Genomic DNA, 24,065 nt, shown 5'->3' on the forward strand with positions numbered 1-24,065 from the left:
TTAATAAATTATTATTAATTCTTTATTGTCTTTATTTACCTGTACTTCTGGGGGTAAGTCTTAATAAGTCTGTGCAACCATGACGCACAACAATGAAGGTATAATAATAAAATGTAATAGTGGACTGTATTTTTAGTAAATGATATGGTTCAAAGGAATTGCACGTTACATACACACATGGTTTTAAATGTTTGAATTAAGGGTACTTATCAATGGTCTTATGTCTTCAGTGTAGATAGGGACGTCCCTTTATATAACTATCAACTTCATAAGCCTTGCTCTCCCAACCAAATACAAATTAAAAGTCCTTATTTTAGGTTTCGTAAAATTGTTGGACCCGGCACTCACGTCCTTCTTAACCTGATTGCTAGCCAATTGTCTCTGCCTCTCCTTGCGCCGGTAAAGTTCCCAGAATATCTCAAATGGCAGCAGGACATGCGCGAATAATAGATTATAACAATTATGATTAGCTTTGTTCGCAGTGTTGCCAACACAGTAGATTTTCCACTAGATCTAGTGGTTTTGATAGTCATTTAGTGAAATGGCGTTATCAAAATCCACCGTGATGGAAATTTTAGTGGAAATGAAATTTTTTAGCGGAATTTTTAGTGAAAATAAGATATTTTGCAAAATGATGGTACTTTTGTTATTTTCAAATTTTTTAGTAAAGCGCATCAGTTAGCAACATCATTTTAGGCAACCCGCTCGTCACTTGAGAAAGCGCCAATACGGTCGCGTTCATCAGAATAAAGCGCTTACTAAAGCCATGCAATTTTTTCTGCTGAACTTCAAGGAAGCTTCTGCGCTTCGAGCGCTTCTGCATCGCTTTGTTCTAATGAACGCAGCACACAGCCTAGATCAATTACTAATGTCAACGTCAACGCGTGTTATATTATATTTATGTTTATGTTATGATTATCATACCTCTCTTTAATCTATGTATAATTATTGCTTACTAATATTAGTATAAGTAAATAGTAATAATACAATTTGTTTATTTGTTATAATCAGAGGTAATAAAAGTTTTTTTTTAAAATAGAAATCAAAAATTATAACTATATTTTTTAGTTAAATATGTCTAAAAACTACAAGCAAAAATTTCGAGATTCCTGGATGAAAGACCCCTGTTTTAAGAAATGGTTAAGTATAGTGGACTCAACAGAAGGGCGGATTGCGAAATGTAAGGCATGTGGTAACAGACTGCAAAATAGGTATGCTGATCTTAAGGCCCACAGCATTTCGAAATAACACAAAATGAATGTCAAAAGTTTTCGGCAAATCGCAACAAAAAAGTCAATTTAAAAAGGACTCTGAACTATATGACCAAAAAAGGGCTGAAGCAAAACTAGCATTATATGTTGCCAATCACACATCAATAAATGCATGTGATCATCTTACCAACGTATGTAAAAATTCATTCAAAGGACACTCGGTTGCTGATGCACTCAGTATGCATAGAACCAAATGTACAAATGTTATAAAAAATGTCCTGGCCCCTCATTTAATAAATTATCTAAGAAATGATATTGGGGAATCACCATATAGCCTTCTGTTAGATGAGGCAACAGACATAAGTATTAAAAAATATTTGGGCATTATCATAATATATTACAGCAAGAGTAAAAATAAAATTGTAGAAACATTTCTCGATATGCCTGAACTTAGGAATGTGGATGCTGAAGGTATTGTTACAGCGGTCAAGGAAATGTTAGCTAAACACAAGCTCAAATTTTTTTTATTTTATTTGATTTTTTAGGTGTGTATGCCACTCGTTACAGCTAGCCGTTAGTGCAGCAGCAACTGAACACCTACCGAGAAATTTTGAATTTTTAATTAGGGAAACTTATGATTGGTTTGCTAGATCATCAATAAGGCAAGATGAATATAAATTATTATACAAAACTATAAATGATGACCATGATCCAAGAAAAATTGTACAATCATGTCAGACTCGATGGCTGTCCATAGAGTCATCAGTTTCTAGAATCCTAGACCAGTGGCTGGAATTAAAGACATTTTTTGGCATCGTAAGGAATAAGGAAAGCTGTTATACAGCAGAGACACTTTTTCTATATATAATGATGACAAAAATTATGCTTTTATGGCATTACTAAAAAATAATTTGGTGGAGGTTCAGAGAGTAAATAAATTGTTTGAATCCAATAATGCTGACCCGACTAAACTTTTAGATGAATTGACAAATTTGTTGGGCACTCTTGTCTCAAAAATTAAATTGCCCCATATGAAAATAGATATTTTTAAAGAAAAAATTGAAGACTATGTAGACTCAAACTGTTATTTAGGATATAGTTTTGAAAATACTCTGACAATGCTTAGGGAAAAAAAGGCTATTGTACAAGAAGAAGAAGAAAAAGTTTTAAGGCAAAGGTCGCTAAACTTTATTATTAGTTTAATAAAAGAAATTAGACAGAGACTTCCAAATAACTTTGATATTTTAAACAAAATATCAAACTTAAGTGTTTCAAATGCACTTTGCCACAATAAGAAGTCCATGGTGCCATTATTACAATATTTTTCAAAAACTGAAATGGAAATTGATGTTATTGAAGCTGAGTAGAGAAAAATCCACTTACTAAAATGGAATGAAACAAAAAATACAAAGAATTTTTGGTATGAAGTTACCAATTTTAAAGATGCAAATGATGAAAATCCATTGCAAAGTTTAGCCTCATTTGCTTTAGAACTTTTGGTATTACCACACTCCAATGCTGAAGTTGAAAGGTTGTTCAGCCAACTTAACATTATTAAAAATAAAATCAGAAATCGGCTATACGAGTATTGTGGTGTAGGTTTACCAGATATTGTAGCGTTTTATTTTTCTACTCCTTATTTTCACTAACGCTCCATTGATATTTCATTAATTTCAATAATTATATTAATAATTTCAGTCAACTTCTTTTATTCATATTTCTTTAAATTCACACTGTCAATGACACATTACTACTGTAACGCATCACTCTTCTGGTTTAATTATTCATGCTTTCTGTTGACAGTCAGTCACTCTTCTGGTTGGTCTTAATTAATGTTTTCTCTGATTGGCTGATATTGACAGCTCAGGCGAGAGGTGGGGTCGTTACTTATTTAGTCGGTACTGCATCCATTTTTCGAGGACTTGTTCCACTTGTTTACGTCTTTATCTATGACTTGTTCCCGTGTCGCAGGTAGAACCGCACGTAAAAAGCCAGTTTTTTATTTCCGAAGTTTGTGAAGCAGGAAGTGGCCAATATGGTTTGTAAATTATAGTCCTTAATCTTGTTCCTTTATGGAACCGTTTATTTCGTAATTCTGGTGCAGGATGCCCAAGATTTTGATGGATAGAGAATGAAACTTAGCAAGGTGAGTGTGTCACATTTTTAACGCCATTCATTTTTTATCGACAGTGAATACAATGGCAACCGTTGTTTTAGGGTTTTACTTTTCCGTTTTTCTCTTTATTTTTCTTCAATTGTTGATGACTGCAAGCTTTTGATTTCCCCGAGAAATTGGTGAAAGCGATGGAGCTGAAGTTAGAGCTAGAGCTAGTATTAGATATCCCCAGTCCAGATAGCTGAGCTAAAAATGGCATACATTTACAGCCTCGATTTTGAAGGCCAGCCGTTCATTTCTTGGAGGAATGTACAGGCCAGTCTATTCCATTTATTTAAATATTACTAACCATAGATTTGTCTCACTTATTTAAATTTTTATTAATGTACCTTTAATTTCAATTTATTGCTACAAATATTTAATCAATATCATAATTTAATATGTCAATTTCTTATCTATAATTTTAGTTATTTTTTGTTCAGTATTTTTCAGTACCTTTTTTTGGTAGTTACAAGTTGTAAGTAGATATAACTCGGTTAAGGCTGATATGCCTTAGGTAAAAAGGTTCATGAACTTTCCCCTGCGTCATACAAATATATACAAAAACTTTAATAATTGCAATTTATTTTTCAAGTGCTTAAATCTACCTATTAGTGAAATCATAATTTAAATGTTACTTTTGTCAAACTTATTTTAATCATCTCAACATTATTCATATTTTAATTTATAATAAATTATTAACATTTAATAGATTAGAACATGAGGTGCATGCATATCTTCGATGTAAATATAATTTGTTTGTATTGTTAAGATATTTTTTTTGCCTCTTTAAATCTACTTTATCCAGAGTCATTTAATTGTTAGTTAGTTTTCTCTCATTTATAAAAAAAACTAAGTGGCGCCCTCTTATTTATTAGTTATAATCAAGTTTAGATTCTTTAATAGCCAGTCATAAGACCGGCCAGTTGGGGCAGTTATTCGCAGTTACAGTCAGTTAGTTGGCAGTTGGCAGTTGGCAGTTGTCAGTCAAAAACGGCAAACCTACTAACCTAAACTGAAGCAGAATACCAAAAACCAACCAGAAACGGCGGAAAACAGCGCGAACTCGCCCCCCAGTCAGCGGGGGGCCAAACCACCGACGTCAAAGACGCCAGAGCACAATAGACAATGAAAACCGAGACGAACTAGAGCGGGGTAAGTCTCTAGCTGGCACTCCTTACCCCGTCCATAAACCTCTCCTTGAACGGAGATACCCAAAAACTCCCACCCAGTCCTTAAATCCTGCCCCAAAGATGGAAGAAAATAGTCCAGTATTCAGTGCTGAGGTCTATAAAGACATCTGCACTGCTCTTGAATTTCAGATAAAAGACATGCAATCGAGCATTGAAGAAAAAAAATTTTAAACATAAAACGCTCGAAAGCGAAAATGAAAGATTAAAAAATAAACTTAAAAACACCGAGGAAGAGATCGATCTCCTCAAGGATCAAGTCCGCATCTTCAATGCTCAATTGCAGGAAACTAATGATAACATGGAGAAAATATTAAAAATAAACGAACAACTCGAAAATGACAATAAAAACTTTGCCGAGCAGCTGGGAACGCTGAGGGACCAGCTAAACGATAATCAAAAAATATAAACACACGTAAAAGATCCAGAAAAGATGTTACAATCTGAAGATTCTGAATCTAATACTGACACGGAAGAACCTGGTCTCTCGGCGCGCCCAGATGACACGGCGGATAAAAATCTGGGAAAGCGGGACGAACTACCTGAAAAGAATCCTCTCTATATGCCATTGAATAATCTCTCAATTGCAGGAAGGGGGACGAGTGCTAAACCTAGCAGCTCAAAAATACCGAAAGTTGTCATCAGGGACACTTCTAACTGGGCAAAAAAGTACCAAATTATCATGGAAAATAAAATAAATATATTAAAGGTACAAAAAGAGAGGCTAGGTTTGGCACTCAGGATCACAAAAACCTGACTGCTCTCCTCAGGGAAAGGGAGGTGGAGTTCCACTCCTTCTTCCTGGAGGAGGACAGGAAGTTGAACCTGATCCTGAGAGGATTTGACAGGAACTTCGACCTGAAAGAGACAGAAGAGGCACTAAACCGGATGGGATTTGAACCTGAAGAAATGGGCTGGTTTAACACCGGCCCAGGCCGAAAAAGGAAAACAAATCTCATCCGGTTCTTAATCAGCAAAGACCAAGAAGAAATTTATAAAATCGATAACCTCCTGAACATAAGGGTCCGTGTGGAGCACCTAAGAACATTCAAAGTTAATAACATAAGACAGGTGGGGCAGTGCCATCGCTGTGCCATCGCTGTCAAGAATTTGGTCACGCCGCAAGCAATTGCAATGCGGGGCCGAGATGTCACAAGTGCAAAGGCAATCACATATACACAGAATGCAAAAAAGAACGTGCAGCACCGGCCCAGTGTTGCAATTGCGGCGGCGACCACCCGGCTAGCTATTGGCGCTGCCCCAAAAATCCGAATTATATTAACAGCAAGAAAAACTTCGCTGAAGCGTTGAAAAGAGTGCCCACACCGGGCCCGGTGTCCGGGAGGACAGAAACAACAAAAAAACCCCACCCGGGGGCCAAACAGATTGAAATATCAGCACAGCACAATACTCTTTTATCTCTTTTATCCTTGCCGGAGGACGAAATAAATCTCAAAATAAATAATCTAATCTCTAAACTTAATAAATTAACGTCAAACCCAGCATTAAAATTATTACTCTCTTAATCTTTTTTAATCTAAACTTTTACTTCTCCATAAAATAAAAAAAACATATATAAAAAAAAAACAACACATAAATAAATAAAACACAACACCGACCCAAACTTACGACTTGGGTGGGCGTGTCCTAAACCAACGTATCCAACCAATCCCAGCCGCCCACCCAGTGTATAAATACAACCAACGCTTCCTCATCCTATTCAGTCTGTCCCCGCGCTTTCCGAGCCATCAAAAGCTAGAGCACCTCGATGCGACCAAGAAAGAAAAGATAGGCGCCAAAAAAAACATCAACAACGAAGTAAATCAGGAAACCGGCAAGAGCCCAGTAGCTAGTCCGGATGAATTCAGTGCAACACAAGCAAGCACAAGCAGTCATAAGTGAACCTTCGAACAATCCCAAGCCTCCAATAATTCTGAGCTACCATCTGCAAACTCTTGGCAAAATAGTAACACCGTAAAATTAACGCCACAATATATTTATTTAACCTGTTTTGTTTTTCTAGTTTTATTAGACTACTTTATTATTAATACTATTATATTAGTTTAGTTAGTTTAATGTGTTAAGTAGATAATTTTTGTTGTTATACCAATCTATGAATGATTATTTATTTCCTTCTTCAAAAATATTTTTGTTTTGGTTTTTTTTTATATTTTTGTTTATTTTGTCTGCAATAATGACATGACTGATATTATATATTTTCCAATTTTTTTTTATAATAAATATGTAATGTTTTTTATAAAACTATGAGTTTTTAATTGCAAATTGCAACTACCCCTCACAAAAAGATGGCGTAACCATAGCAAAAACTTATTGTAGATATCTGCTGTACCTTAACATATGACATATGTACCTATATAAATACATTCGCCGACAGATGGGGCTGATTTTTAAAAATCGCAGAAAAGATGATAAATCATATTATCCTAATAATTAAATGATATTTTTCTCAAAAAAAAAATATATATAGTGGAATTCTAGTTCAATTTGATTATTTTTCAGCTGAATTCTAGTGGAATTTAATTTTTTAATTTAGTGGATTTCTAGTGAGATTTAATATAGTTTCTGGTGGAATGTCTTGTAACAAAGTTGGCAACACTGTTCGCGGTGACAGTTCTGAACACCTTCAGGATCAGTCAGGAACTCTTTAACCTTTAATGATATGCGCATGCGTGATTCATTACCGGTTCGGAATTTATTTCAACCACGAACAATCCTCGGACTGACAACATCTAAATTTGTTTGATTAGTTTAGGTTATGTTTTTCGATTGTTTTGTTTAGGAAGAAGTTGTTTTTTTTTTTTAAACAGTAAAGATTTAAAGCAGAGAAATGGCTGGGAAATACTATAATAAATTTCCATCGAGTTATTTTTAATTTTTATTGGAGGTATTTAGGCAACAAACTACCCATAAAACTAATAAAAATAGTAGGAAAAGCAAATATTACTTATAACAGCAACTATTATTGGTTTTAAATTTAAAAATAAAATAAGATAAGTACCAGATATCAAAAAATAAACACAAAAAGAGTAAATAGTCGACATATCTCAAATATGTCATTAAAAATCTACTGCGCAGGTCTAGAACTCAAAATTCTAAAGCGAGTCTAAGGATCGATTGAACTAGTTACAGATTGATCCTGAACAAGTAACAAAACATCCGGGAACGACAGGATTTCGAACTAGAAGTTCAGGACTGTCACCGCGAACAAAGCTATGATTTAGCGGTGCGCTAACAGATGTATTAGAAAATATTTAATTGATTTATGTATTGTAATTATTATTAAATAAACTACTTAAAATATAATTAATTTCTTTTATAGAAAACATAATAAAATAGCATCAAAAAGAAAATATCATAAAATTCCTGTCTCTACAGGGCATTCTTTGTTAAATTATTACGAAAAAAAAATTAAAAATGGTAAGTTATATGTATAATTTTGACGACCTGTATATTTAAATATGCTTATTAATTAATTATTTATCTTATGCTTTATATTCAATTTATTATGCTTTGTAATCACTTTAAGCTTATATATTCTCATGTAACCTATTGTTTAGTAACTCTTTGCTCGTATGTCTTGTAAGTCGGTCACACCCTGTCATAATAAAAGTTTTTTAAAACACCCTCGTGTTGGAAACTTATTTAACTGGCGCAGTCGGTAGGATCGGGGCAGTTTTGGCAATAAAAATTCACGTCATCGAGACGATTCTTGCTTCAGAACGTGAGTTTCAAGTGTTCAGCACCGAGACGAACTCCTGGCAGCTGTGGTTGGCAAGCAAGCAGCAGAGTGTTCACTCGATAGGAAGAAGACTGAAAAATACCAAACGGTAAGTGCCCCTTTTTCTAACAACCCTTTTCATTTTCTTCGTTTGAGCAGGTGAAAAGTTCTGTTAATTTCTCCGATTGAGCAATTAATAGTTTAGTATTAGGTTTTATTTTATTTTAATTGATTTTATAAATTGGAAAAGATATATTCCAAATCGATATTGAATTGCACATTTTATTTAGCATATTTTAATTTTGACGATTTTAATTTGAATTTTAGATTTAAGATATAATAGTTAAAGAAAACATTTCTAGTCAAATCAATATTTTATGAATACTAATTTTGAAGATATTGATAATTTAATCAATACGTTTTCACAAGAAACTATAAGTGAAAGTATTGAAACATCAAATCAATTCACAATGCCTGAAACAAATGCTTCAAGTAATGATAATTATACTTTATTAAAAATGTATGTAGACACTATTCTATCATACAACGGAAATCCAAATACCTTAAATAGCTTTATTTCCACCGCTGATTTCTTATTTGCAACTTATGGAAATGAAAATGATATAGTATTAAAAAATTATTTGATACGCACAATTCGCATGAAATTAATTGAAAGAGCTCAAATTCTAGTAGGTTGTAGATTAGAACTAGTAACATGGCTTCAAATTAAAAACGCTTTATTTGACTGTTTTGGCGACAAAAGAATCCTAGAGTCTTTAGAACAAGATCTTTTTATGGCAACCCCTTATAAAAATGAACCTTCCTTACAATTTGGAAAAGGTTTACAAGTTTTAAGAAGTTTATTAGCACAAAAAATCAATGGTTACCCATCTACTCAAATGGATGAAGGTACCAAATTAATTCATTTAAGACAATATGATAACGTATGCTTAAGAACCTTTATACGAGGACTACCAAATCCCTTACAAAGTATAATTCGACTCAAAGGTCCAGATTGTATAGAAAATGCTATGACAATGATTGTAGAAGAAGAAAATTTTCAATATACCCAAAATTTAATTAGACACACACCTATTCATAACAAACAGCAACCCCAACAAAAACCAAATCATAATCATCCTAGACAACAGTACCAACCCAATAATATTAATTATCATAGATCAAATAATCAAAACTATATTCCAAATTATAACAATTACAATCCAAACCCAAATAATTACAGTAACCAATATTATCTAAACCAAATACATAATAATCAAAGATTTAATACTAATCCCAAATTTCCTAGAGGCCTAGTAGATATTAGACCTCGACAATTACCTCAAAGACCATTACCAACAAATAGACAAGTTTTTGGCTTTCCTCAAAATATATTTAAACCTACAGGAGCAATTCATAAAAATCAACCAGAACCTATGTCTACAAGGACAAGTTACACTATGCCTTCTTAAAGGAGCTTTCAAAACAAGAATAATAATAATAATAATAGAAATAACCAAAATCATTTTAGACAAACAGGTCCAAGAAACTTTATACCTGAAGAACTATATCAGTTTGAAAATAAACGAGAAATTGGTCTTAATCAAGAAGAATATTATGCTGATAATATTCAAAATGACTTTTATTCTGATAATATGTCTAATCAAGATCAATATTATTCTGGTAATAATGATCAAGAACATAATAACCACTATGAATCATATAATTGTAATGATAATCCCGAATACGACCCCAATTATGATTATTCATCATTTAATGATTTAACATTAAATGCAAATCATAATGAGAATTTTCAAATAACCAGCCCTTCAGAAATTCACAAATGATTTTCGATATGAATGTAGAAACAATTAATAGCCTACCATATTTGCAAATAAAACAACCCCCTATTAAACTTTTAATTGACACAGGATGTTGTCATTCTCTACTAAGACCATCAATCGCAGAAAAACACTACCCGGACAAAATAAATCAATTTTCCTCTACCTTAAAAACTGGCGTAGGAGAGAAAGAAATTTTATTCAAAGCCGATATTCTAGCTTTTTCCGAATTTAAAACAAATAAAAAAATTTCATACATCTTATACGACTTTCATAATTATTTCGATGGCATATTAGGATTAAATGACTTAAAGAACTTTGGCTTTAATATAGATTTGATTAACGAAATACTAGTCAGCAAAAATAATTCATTAACCTTATTTTATCGACAACCCGAGCGTGAGAAATTTAAAATTACTGTTAATGCATACGAAGTATTAAGTGTCAAGATTCCAGTAGCACATGATGACATGGATATAATTTTCCCAGAGACAACAATAGGTAACTTATACTTTCCCGACACACTAACAACAGCACGACATGGATTCTCACGCGTTGACATTTTTAACTATACCGATAAGAATATTCAAATAGAATTAAATGAACCACTTAGAGGTCATATTTTACCTACTTTCCATAAAAAAATTTTTGAATTTTTCCATATAGAAGATTTGAAAAATAAACCTTATAACGTAAATAAATCGATACCCAATTTTAATATAAATAATTTAATCCGACACGAACATCTTAACCCTGAAGAAAAAAGTAAACTTTTTAAAATAATAAAAGAATTTTCAGATATTTTTCACAAAGAAAGTGACAAATTAACTTTTACTAATAAAATAAAGCACGAGATTAAAACTACCGACGAAATCCCCATACATACAAAGTCCTACAGATACCATTTCATACATAAACAAGAAGTACAAAGACAAATAATTAAAATGTTAGATGACTGTATTATCAGACCAAGCTCAAGTCCATGTTGTCCAATTTGGATTGTTAGTCAAAAAATAGACTTCAGTGGAAAACAAAAATAGGGGATAGTAAACGACTACCGAAATGAAAATTCCAAAACTATAGACGATCGTTACACTTTACCCAATATTAATGATATCTTAGGTAAACTAGGACGGTGTACTTATTTCTCAATAATTGATCTATCATCCGGCTTTCATCAAATAGAAATGTCTCCTAATTCAATTGAAAAAACCGCTTTTACAGTAGAAAATGGACACTACGAATATGTTCGAATGTCATTTGGTTTAAAAAACGCGCCGACAACCTTCCAAAGAATAATGGATAATATTCTAAGAGATATACAAGGGAAGTTTTGCTTAGTTTATATGGACGACATTATCGTGTTCTCTACAAGCCTTGAAGAACACATAAAACACCTAAAATACGTTTTCGAAAAACTTAGAGACGCAAAGTTAAAAATTCAATTAGACAAATCCGAATTCCTTAGAATCGAAGTAGAATTTTTAGGACACGTAATAACTAGAAATGGCATAAAACCAAACCCCAAGAAAATTGACGCAATACAAACATTTCCAATTCCAAAAACAGCAAAAGAAATAAAATATTTTTTTTAGGATTGCTAGGTTATTACCGAAGATTTATAAAAGGATTCGCTAAATTAACTAAACCATTTACAAAATGTCTAAAAAAGGGAGCTACAATAAATTTGACACCAGAATACATTGAAGCTTTTAATATATGTAAAAACATACTATGCAATCCCAACTTTGAGAAACCATTCTTACTTACGACAGATGCTTCCAATGTTGCTATGGGAGCCGTACTTAGCCAAGGAACAGTAGGCTCAGATCTATTTATTGCTTACGCATCTAGGACACTAAACCTTGCAGAACTTAATTATTCAACAATAGAAAAGGAACTCCTTGCTATTGTTTGGGCAACTAAATACTTTCGACCATATCTTTTTGGAAGAAAATTTACTATCATCACTGACCACAAACCTTTACAATATATTTTTAATATGAAAGAACCAAATTCACGCCTCGTAAGATAGAGACTTAAATTAGAAGAATTTGACTATGATGTAAAATATAAAAAGGGAACCCAAAATACTAACGCAGACGCACTATCCCGCATAAAGATTAATGTAATAGAAAATCAATCACTTGTCGTCACTCAAAGATGTGACAATTGAAGAATTAGATCAATTAGAAAATATATTTAACCCAACCAAAAAGAAAATCCACATAATATCAGACATTCAAATTAGACCCCCATTTAACCCTAAAAATATTCAAAATACTCAAAATTATCAAAACCAACAATCTGATGGAAATACAGTCCATTCAACAAATGAAGATCCGATACTAAATATACCCACAACAGAGAACTGTTTGAACACTTACACAAATCAAATCATTATTACACAAAAATCCAATGAAAAATTTAACGTTTTAAAAACAATTCATTTTATTAATGAAAATAGGTATCACTTAACATTAACAAATAATTATGAACAAGAAATTATTAAATTCTTTAAAGAATATGTAAATCCAAAAATAGTACATTGTATCTACATTATGAAATCAGAAGTTAATAATTTAGATTATAAAATAAGTATAATACTACCCAATACGTTTAGACATAATTCTTATAAACTTATAATGACAAAATTATTTTTAAATGATATAATAGATAAAGACATGCAATTAAAACTAATAAATAACCACCATGAGAAAACTTGTTATAGAGGAATAAATGAATGCTTGATGTCCCTAAAAACATTATATTACTGGCCAAATATGAAGAATGATTTGACAAAATATATTAACAATTGCAAAATTTGTCAGCAAGCAAAATACGATCGACATCCACCTAAAATTAAATTTGCTTTGACACCTAGACCCTCTAAGCCCTTAGAATCTATTCACATAGACACCCTTCAAATTTGTAGCACAAAATTTCTTACAATAATAGATGTATTTTCTAGATATACTCAAGCATACCCATTAGAACCAAGTTGCACAGCAACCATTGTGCTAGATAATTTATGTTTTTATTTAGTCATTTATTAGTTTATATTTAGTTTATATTTATATTAGTTTAATATAAACTATTATACATTTATATTAGTTTATATTTAGTCATTACGGTTTACCACAACAAATTACTTGTGATAATGGTACCGAATTCAAAACATCACTAATGCTTGATTTTTGCAAATTACATAATATAAAAATACACTTTACCACCCCCGGTAATTCAAACAGTAATAGACCTATTGAAAGAGTCCATTCAACCCTTATAGATTTATTTAGAGTTTTAAAACTAAAAGAACCCAATGCCTTTACCGACAGGTAGAGGGGGTGGTAAAGTGTATTTTTATATTATGTAATTTGCAAAAATCAAACATTAGTGATGTTTTGAATTCGGTACCATTATCACAAGTAATTTGTTGTGGTAAACCGTAATGACTAATAAAAGTACATAAATTATCTAGTACAACGGTTGCTGTGCAACTTGGTTCTAATGGGTATGCTTGAGTATATCTAGAAAATACATCTATTATTGTAAGAAATTTTGTGCTACAAATTTGAAGGGTGTCTTATGTTATACTCTAGCGACAACTTCTGTTATACGCAGTAATAGGCTATAACCTTGCATATCATAGTGTCACAAAACAAAGACCATTTGACATCATCAATGGCCGTGTAAAATCCTTAGACCCCTTCGATCTAACCGATGAAATAATTCTCAATAAATACATTACTGATCGAAGAGAACGCCTAAGAATAATAGATGACAATATATTTAAAACATCCCTAAATACTAAAATAAAACAAAATCAAAAACAAAATGAAAAACGTGAAAACCCCGTTGACATTCCTTCTAATAGTAAAATTTATGTAAATGACAAACAAGCTCATAGATCGAAAGATAAACCCAGAAAGAAAATAGAAATTGTAAAGAAAGATATCGGAACTAAAGTAATTTCAAATAAAAAGAAAGTCATACATAAATCACAAATTCAAAAACCTAAAAGACTTTCTTTTCCGCAGGAAAATGAACCCCCTGATGATGACTTATATCGCACTACTGATAACTGCACCGACACAACAGATGACGGATCAGACTAAGAACGACTTATCAGTCACCCCTAAAAAATACGCCCTTACACCCATTCCACCTTGGTAATGCACGAGTAATAGAGAATAAGCATACATTTTAATTTTATAGACTTAGAACCCTTCTTGTTAGAACTTAGTAATTTAAAAAACGCCTATAATATTTTAGATGCTTCTTGCAATAATACCAATATAATCAATTTAATGTTAATGCATCATATAAATACTTTTAATTTGCTTACGTACGCGAAATATTTAATTAATGAAATAAAAATTAAATTAAATAATATCAAACCGCATAGAACGAAACGTGGACTATTTAACATTGTAAGAAAAACCTCAAAATGGCTATTGGATTCAGGTGATGGAGAGCACTACGAAAAAGCTATTCAAGAATTACGTAATAATCAAAATACCTATAAAAAGGAATTAAATTTACAAATGTCTTTAACTAAAGAATTAATCAATAATTACAACAATACTATAAGCATATTAAATAAAAATCAAAAATCTTTACAGACACATGTTAATTAATTCGAAAATCAAATGAATAAAACAATAACGGATATTTCAATACTCCTAAAATTACAAAATACTATAAACCATATAGTTATTAACTGTCAAAGTTTTATAACAATTTTAGATAACATTGAAGATGCAATCTCATTTGCAAAATTAAATACTCTGCACAGCACAATACTGTCAGCCTCTCAACTTGAACTAATAGTCTCAAATTTATCTACCCTTTATGGTACCGATAAAATATTAATGTTAGAGGACCTTAATTACTATTATCAATTAGCAGGACTACAAGTCAGCTTTTCAAAAAATAAAATAATTTTTGCAATTCATTTTCCAATATTCGTAAAAGAATCATTTGAATTGTTTCACCTGTTCTCAGTTCCTATAAATCAATCCTTAATTGTACCCAAATCACCTTACCTTTTGATGGGCACTTATTCACAACAATACCAAGATGAAGCTTGTCCCAAGATTGAAAACCTCTACATATGCCGAGATGCTTTAAATCCAGAACTCAATGATTGTGTTACTACCCTCATCAAGAAAGCTGAGATGACGAAATGCCAACTACTCAATGTAAATGTAACCACACCAATTATACGCCCTATTACCAATCAACATATTTTGGTAATACCTACTTCTGCCAAGATTAAAATCCAGAAGCTGTACCAGAATAAAGAAATCCTCTTCGTGACAGAACCGAGCCTAATTTCTATACCTTATAATTGTGGTATTAGTCTACTTGGATCCAAATTAATGAACAAAGAAGACACTATGGAAAGCAGCCCTTTATATCTACCAAAAATTAATTTTGACAATATCGAATTTAAATTTCACTCAGATGCTATTCAACTAGATTCCATTGATTTCAACCATATCCAAGGACTACAGGAACAAGCTAAGCTACTAAAGACTATTCCGGAAGATGACGACCCAGTCCACCCTGTTACTTGGAGTTTCGCTACTACCCTTGGTTTATTGCTAATTGTTTTTACTGTTGCCTTTGCAGTATACGAACTCCTAATTAAGAAGAAAGAAGAAAAAGAAGAAGAAGCTATCAACCCTACCAATGGTTAATCCGAAAACAGCCCTTCATCCCTGTTGCTTTCGTCTTAGGCGGGAGGAGTTATATGTATAATTTTGACGACCTGTATATTTAAATATGCTTATTAATTAATTATTTATCTTATGCTTTATATTCAGTTTATTATGCTTTGTAATCACTTTAAGCTTATATATTCCCATGTAACCTATTGTTTAGTAACTCTTTGCTCGTATGTCTTGTAAGTCGGTCACACCCTGTCATAATAAAAGTTTTTTAAAACACCCTCGTGTTGGAAACTTATTTAACTAATATATCTATTCTCTTTTTGTTATCTCGCCCTGCGAAATATATTAAAGAATGTGTCGATTGCCTGAGTCATTCCAAAAACATCCGATCGGGTAAGTCATGCCATTGAATACTTTAACTTACAGTGGTGGGTTAGGAAGGGTAGTACGTCATTAAAGAGAAGCAGTAAGAATTGCAGAAGCACTAAACTTTATAGTTTATTTTGTATCAATAAGTAGCAAGTAAAAGAATGCAAAAGTAATAGTATTGTGTAATTATGTATTATTTAGCAAAAGTAAGCAATAATATAGTATTATTTAAAGAAAAACAGTAAAACTTTCACTCAAGATAATATATTGTGCTTTTGCGTAATCAATCCAATCCAACAAAAGAGTTCAAATCTTTTTAAGAATAATAGGTACCAAAAAGGCTTATCCGGCTCGAAGGACCAATTTTTTGTGATGAATGTAATTTTATAGGCTGAGCCCGCTTACCCCATCATCCCCTGATCCGAACCCTTTCCTCTATAGAAAGATTACGCAAAATTGTAATAGTAAATTATTTTAAATCGTAAATATAGAATGTATATCAAATTAATAAATTGTAAATGTACATATACTCGACTAACTCAGTAAGGCACAAAAGGAAAATAAGAGAGATTTTGCAGCCTTATGATATACACGTGCGTTTAGTTGCACTGCTAATTCGCTTCTCGTCCCTAGTCGTACTGTTCGCACACATTTTTGGCGGTGTTTTTTCTTAATCTGGCTTTGCATCTCTCTCGCACAGGTAAAGTATATTGTTTGCATATTTTCGAATAAGAATTAATACGAGAAGGAATTAATAAGAAGGAAGTAAAATAGGTAATGGAATACAAAAGCAGGTCGAGAAGAAAATGTAGGTAATTCAATTTAAGTATCAAAAACTGTAGCAATAAAGAAACCTTAAGTGCAAGAAATACTTAAATTAATATACAGATCGTGTTATCGTGAGCTACGTATTACCCAAAATAATGGCAACACCGCTTGGTTGCGGCTTGCAGGCAGCGGAATTTTTCGTTTTTATTTTTTGAACCGGGAGTCAGCAGACCTCACTTTGGTGTATTACAGCACGTTGAATTAATAATTTTTGAGCGTTATTTTCGTGTTTTTTTCACTATGGCTGTTTATACCCCTTCCGAAAGAGTTCAACTAATTAAATGGTTTTATGGAGGCAATTCGGCAGTACAATGTAGAGATTTGTTTTCAGTGACATTTGAGAATAGACCGATTCCTTGTGCAAAAACGGTTTTAAATGTGGTTTAAAATTTTGAGACATCTTTTTCTCTTCAAGATTGTAAAAAATGCCACACAAAACGTCAAGAACCACCTGTTGAAGTGGTCCAGGATATAGAAAGGCGGGAAGAAATGGTTTGCAGTACCCTAGAACTTGATTCGACACGGTCTACTAGAAGTGTTGGAGAGGAACTGGGAATGAGCAATAAAACTGTTGCTCGTATCTGGAAAAAATATGGGTATAAATGTTTCAAGTATTCAAAAACTCAGGAAATATTTCCTGAAAACCAGTGGCGAAGAATGGAATTTTGTAAAACCATGATGGAAAAGGCAAATGAAAACGAATATTTTTAAAAAAATATTATGTTTTCTGATGAATCTTCTTTTCCATTACATGGCAAACACAATCCTTCCATTGTTCGTTATTGGTCTCAGAAAAACGAGCACAGAAATTTTCAGTTTCGTACCTAATATCCTGAGAAATTGAATATTTGGGCAGGTATTTTGGGCGACAATGTTATAGGGCCATTTTTTATTGATGGCACTTTAAACGCCCAAAAGTACCTTGAGTTGCTGCAAAACCAAGTTCTTCCTGCCATTCAAATCCTATCTGATGTAGACCCGGGATCGGTTTATTTTCAGCAAGATGGCTGTCCTGCTCATAACGTGGCTAGGGTAAAAGAATTTTTAACAAATACTTTTGTTAAAAATTCTACTGGCGATATTAAATGGCCTCCTAGTCTAAATGACTTTTATTTATGGGGTTACCTTAAGCAGACCATTTACAAGCATGAATTTAGTAGACCAACAAATTTAGAGGAGTTGCGAAATAAAATTGTCGAAGGTGCCAATTCCATTTTACCTGAAACTCTTTTGGAGGTGCGAAATAGCTTTTACGATAGGTTAAGTTTTTGTTTAGCGAAAGAAGGCGGTTTATTTGAGCCTTTTATTTAAAAAATGATATGTTGTTAAGTTTGTTTATTAGAGTTTTATTTCTGATTTTTTTATTATTTGTATCAGAGTCGATATTTTATTTTTTATTAGAATAACGCTTTAATTTTCATTATGCAAAACACATTTAATTATCAAATATAAGCTAATATCACCGCGCAATGTATGTATCTGATAAGATAGCCCCAGTTTAGGTTGATTAATATATAATAATTACTTACTTAGATTGATTTATTGGTTATATTTTATTTGGGTTTCAACAATTTTAAGGCAATTTCATTTATTTCACTATTATTGGGCATACAGTGGGTTTGATTTTGACTTTTTGTTTTGCTTTTTTTGGTTTTATACAGTCTTCTTTGTGGTTCAATATTTTTATTGGTTGATGGACCAGAACTTCCAGCAGATGCTATAAAATCTGAATGAGTTCTTTTTTCATTATATTTTTACCTAATTGCCAGTGAAGTGGGTTCAATAAAATTGGAATAACCATTTTTTTAACAACATCAACTTCCTCTAAAGATTGCATATTATCTACTAGTTTTATTAAATAACTTTTTAATCGATCTTTTTCACTTCCTAATATTTCTCCCAGTTCTGGTACTTCCTTATTATGGCTAATAGCCTTTATTAATGAAGTTTCTTCATCCTTGTCAATATTTTTTGAATCGTCAATTACAAGAATGTGTTCATTAGTTGTTAAAACGAAAAAAAGAGGTATAAGGTATATAATTAACAATATGTGTGAGAAGGTAACTAACTAAATTGATTCTCTTGACACTATATAACATAACAATACAACACAACATAACAATAATAATCGAATTATTCTATTGCCAACACCATGATCTAATACACTACCACATAAAACCTCAATAAAAAACCTTCACCTAGTATTATATGAGAGTGAAACATTAAATAAATATGTAAATACATTTAAGTCATCAACAGACCTAAATTTAACGACTTTAATATTTTAATCTTTGTATCACTTGCAAAAACGAATAATTAATATACATAAACGAAACGTAAACAATTACCATTAAACAATCGCAATACACAAAAGACAAACTGAGGTTTGGTTCGTGTACGTACGACGTATGCGCAAGCAAAAGAGCAAAAGTGCATTGTGGCTCCTGAGCTTCTTGTCTCTGTCGCAGGCACTCGTACACGCGCGACATTGCAAAATTTCGCCTCTATGCGGTTTCCTATAAATAACGAACGAAAATAGGATCTGTATATAAATTATGTAAGCAATAAAACATGAACCTAATGTTCTAATTTACTTTATGGTAAATATTAAATTTATTCGTAATAGTGAGGACAAAACACTATCCTTCATTCTAAGACAACAAAAGTAAACTGTTTATTAAATCAATAGGTAGATTAAAAAAGTTGATTAAATGATCAAACTTTAAAAGCAAAACAAACCAATTAGCCCTGGTTGCGTTTTTTTTCAGTATGGCGACTCAAAATTGAGTGATTGAAAACAAAAAATAAGTCAAATTTTACTTTAAAATAGATTTTTTATTAATTTTTTTAACCGTTTAGTCTAATGTTGTCTTTAATCAATGAAATGTCTATTCAGTTTTGAAAAACTGAAATCAGAATTTAAAAACTATTAATTTATCAGGTATAACATTCAAAAATCTGATCCAAGAGTCCAATTTTTATAAATGTCATTAACTTGCCAATATATTGAGAATCGTTGAACCAAGGTCATTTTATATTTTTTCCGGATGCTTATGAGTTTCTTTAGCAAACTTTATTCAATCAATATCTGATATCTATCTATAATTCTGATCTTGCCGCACATTTAAGTAAATTCACCGTCCATTTATTGGTCAATTAATTCAGGTCCTGTAGAAGTAAATTCACAAAAGTCCATTAGTCAACAGAATAATTTTAATTTACCATGTAATATGAAAATATCTGTTCAATTTGCTATGAGCACAACAGATGATGATTACTTTACTTTTTGCCACCTAAATGCCCTTTCAAAGAATGTATCACAATATATTTCATCCTATTTTAAAAAATAATGTAAAAAGAATCCCGCCCCTCTAAGGGTTTATATTACAGTAATGGAATTTATGTGTAAATGAGTCCTTCTGAAAAGAAAAGTATATAGGCCAGAAGATTTTTTAAACTGATCTCATTTAAAGTCGTAAATCTTGCTGGATAGTTTTCGATGGACACACTATAATAAAATAAAATATAGACTTGTGATTACTGGTGGTCCTACTATTAACCTCTTTTTTTTAAATAATATTATAATGGTTACACCAGACTGCATTAAATCAGACTGTCAGTGTCACATAAAAGTTTTGTCAACGTTTTTTCTTTTAACTAAAATTCATGCCTCTTCTTTTACTACAAAAAAAAAACTTAAAAAATGTCTAGTTTAACGAGAAATAAAAGTGGACTAATATGTGCTATCGGAAACCAGATTATAAAGCAGATTAAACAACCATGTAGGTTTAAACATCAGATGCCCGAACGCCTGAAACATATTCCGAATGAAGAAAATCCGAAGTTTTCGCAAGTAAGATTCATTTCAACTTTTGGGTACTTTTAGTTACACATACTTTAAATTTATGATGAATTTTAGGGCAAAACGAATTATATGCGATAGAAAGTAGTAAAATTTGCAACAAAATAAAGTTTTTCTATTTAAATCTTCCTACTGTTTTCGCGTACAATATCGTTTTATCATATAAAACTAATATTATTCCCACATATTCCGTTAAATTTTCGACGATCAATACTATCACATGTTTTTACAAGTAACACTGGTTTCTCTTTTTGCACTAAATTTGTTTAAAAATGCTATTTTTACAGTAAAACTATCTCATTACAAGTTAATCGAAGTAATAGTATGGGTGTTGCTATGGTTTCGGATCAACATCAAATGTATATGTTAAAAGGATTAAGCTGGGTTAAACTATTGCTATGTGGGATAGTGGTTGAAGTGGGTTGCATATATTACATAACTGATATTTAATTGATAATTAATTTGTCAGAATTATTAGTGAGATAAAATCACATTTTTATTTTTCTGTGGGAATGAAAAAATAAGATAGTGTAGCGGCCATACCAAACATCATGAGCTTTTGCTTAGATAGTTGTATTTGAAAAATAATAGCAATTGCTTATTTTTTCATTTATCTAGATAGTTGTCGCCAGACGTAATTTAATTTCCTCACATGTGAAAGAATCTGACAAACAAAGAGTAGTAGTGTAATATGTCTGTCGTTACCTACCGGGGATAGTCCAAAGATGTTCCAATTAGACTTTATTTCATCGCATTAAACGGTTACTCCAATTGTTCTTACTTACATATTTCCCTTACGTCATCAACCCTCTTAAACTAATTACATCAATGCATATATTTGTTTAATACTCTTACTAGTTTACAATACTTACACATTAACCTCACATGCCTTATAAAATATTGGGAAATTTTTGAGCATCAAATATTATGGATGTACAACAAAATGCGGTAACTATTTTAACTAACATGGCAACTTTTATATTTCTGTATATCAAATAAATTTATCGGTGAACAAACTTAAGGCATCATTATATTTTTTTTTAATCTGCCAACAAAGCAGGCACCAAAAAATACACAAAGCTTACAAAAAATCTAAATGAGCTTCTAATTTTCAAAACCAGTTTACCAAAATACCAACTAAACTTCAAAAACTCTAAATGAGCATCTAATTTTCAAATTCATTTCAACTAAAATATTATATAATCATCAATTTTTTTTCTTAAAAGTTTTTATTTTGCATTCGGCAACAGCTTTCGTTAATGAATTACAAAAAAATCCGGCAACGTGCGTTTATACTGGAGCGACAGTTAACTGCGTTTGGGATTCTCATAAACATTTATTGGTTATGGTGTATATAATATTTCAGTAGTATAAACAGTTGTTTTATGCACCGTTTTATTCGTTTTAAACATTAAATAATCATGGAACTGGATACTGTTTTACCCGGGAATAGTTCTGATGACAATATTCAAATGGAGAATGAAATAGAAATTCCTTCATATCGTTCGGACAGTGATTCGGAGATTGAAGAATTAGAAACAAAAAAAAGCGTGGCGAGAGTAAGCAGTGGCTCTTTATAAGAAAATTTGTATGTGTTAAAGAAGCGGAGGAAGTTGTTCGTGCAGAAAATACTTGGTCTATTTTAACCCATTAGCGCCGGAATTATTTTTTTTATGCTACTTTTTTATGCTCTTTTAAGATTACTAAAAATACGTTCAGGAAGCTGTAAAAATTTAGTTTTTAATTTTAGCTACTTACATTTTGAGATATCAGCCGTTACCATATGGCAACGCTAGAACTTTACACTACCTCAAATTGAAACAATCTTTTTAATTAGAAAATACTAAAATTTTATACTAAAATTATTATTTACTCTTCTACGTTCTATAATTTATTACTAAAATTATAGAACGTTATACTAAGTAATATAAAATAAGTAAACAAGTTTAAGTTAACGGGAATGATAAGGTGTAAAGCAAGAAATACATAGAGCTACATCACATTTTGAACACATGGTTCTTACTGTGGAGTTGCATGTTTTGAGTGCACATCGTCTTTATTTGTTTTGTGTTGTTTGTTAAACTAAATGGTCAAAACGATCAAACCGGATATTATCGGAAACTCGCGAATCTGAATCGCGATTCCAATGCAGAAGCTCGTCGCCCAGATCCTTTCGGCAAAACTTGAAATTTTTTCAAGTATACGGTCGCCACCTCTCTTTTACACTCTAACTGTGAAACCTTTTGTTTTTGATATCGATTATATAGTATCCAGGAGTTTTGAAGAGCAACATCGAAAATCCAGGTTAGCAAAGGCCAATACCATTTTTTACCTCGAATACCGATGCGATAGCAGCCAAGGTTCTGGTCCATCTGATCAGTTCCTCCCATGTGGGCATTATATTTCGCAATAACTTTTGGTCGTGTAACCATTATATTTTTCTTTTGTTGTTGTGAGTATCTTTTAACTTGTCCAATTTCTTGAGCTCCATGTGAAGTAGACATCATAGTTACCACTGAATTATCCATCCATCTCACATACAAATGGCCATCGGATTTCTCCATGGCTGTTTCGAAATATCCACGGTCTTTTTTGACAAACATTTTTTTATTCGTGAGGGGGCATTGTTTGGGCATTCGGTTTTCACGAATTGTTCCAGTTGCAGAATAACCACGAAATTGCAAATATGAGTAAAGCGCTGGGTTTGAAAACAAATTAGCTATATAAAGTTCATATCGCAAATCCTTTTTGTCTGGCGGTAATTCATCTAACATTACTACCAAAGGGTTTGCAGCTTTGCCAAACAATAAGTCGTAGTCCGCATTAGATTTGGGACTTTTACCTTGATAAACATCAAAATTTACCAAATAGCCGTCTGTAGTATTTAGGCTCCAAATTTTATACACAAATCTAATGGGTTTTCCACGAATTAATTGCATGCAGCTATGTCGCCCAAAACATCGAACCATAGTCTCATCATAAGCCAAATTTTGTTCCGGAACGAAATTTTTTAAACAGTTTGTTTTTAACATTTCTATGACAGACCGAATCTTGTAGAACTTATCATTTTTGTATTTCATCTAGTTTTGTATTATCAGAGTAATGAAGAAACCGAGTGATCTGTAAAAATCGTATGATCTGTAAAGATCTGTAATCACGGCGCATTGCTTGAGACACAGCTAAATTTTTAAG

At 32.0% G+C, this 24,065-nt stretch overlaps 1 protein-coding gene and 1 long non-coding RNA gene across 2 annotated transcripts in view; both read left to right on the forward strand.

The window, feature by feature from the left end:
- Positions 1-915: 915 nt before the first annotated feature.
- LOC126745336 (uncharacterized) lies at positions 916-4,970 on the forward strand. Its single transcript, XR_007663514.1, has 3 exons — positions 916-1,013; positions 1,069-1,682; positions 1,757-4,970. It is a non-coding gene; the product is annotated as an uncharacterized LOC126745336 (long non-coding RNA).
- Positions 4,971-20,611: 15,641 nt separating this feature from the next.
- Positions 20,612-24,065, forward strand: part of LOC126745323 (glutamate dehydrogenase, mitochondrial-like) — a 72,921-nt gene continuing 69,467 nt past the window's right edge. The window contains exon 1 of the mRNA XM_050453094.1: positions 20,612-20,864. Within this exon, the coding sequence (XP_050309051.1) occupies positions 20,715-20,864 (150 nt within the window). The 5' untranslated portion in view covers positions 20,612-20,714. The remainder of the gene's footprint in view (positions 20,865-24,065) is intronic.

The sequence above is a fragment of the Anthonomus grandis genome, chromosome 15 (assembly GCF_022605725.1).
Source record: "Anthonomus grandis grandis chromosome 15, icAntGran1.3, whole genome shotgun sequence".
In the NCBI taxonomy this organism is placed as follows: Eukaryota; Metazoa; Arthropoda; class Insecta; order Coleoptera; family Curculionidae; genus Anthonomus; species Anthonomus grandis.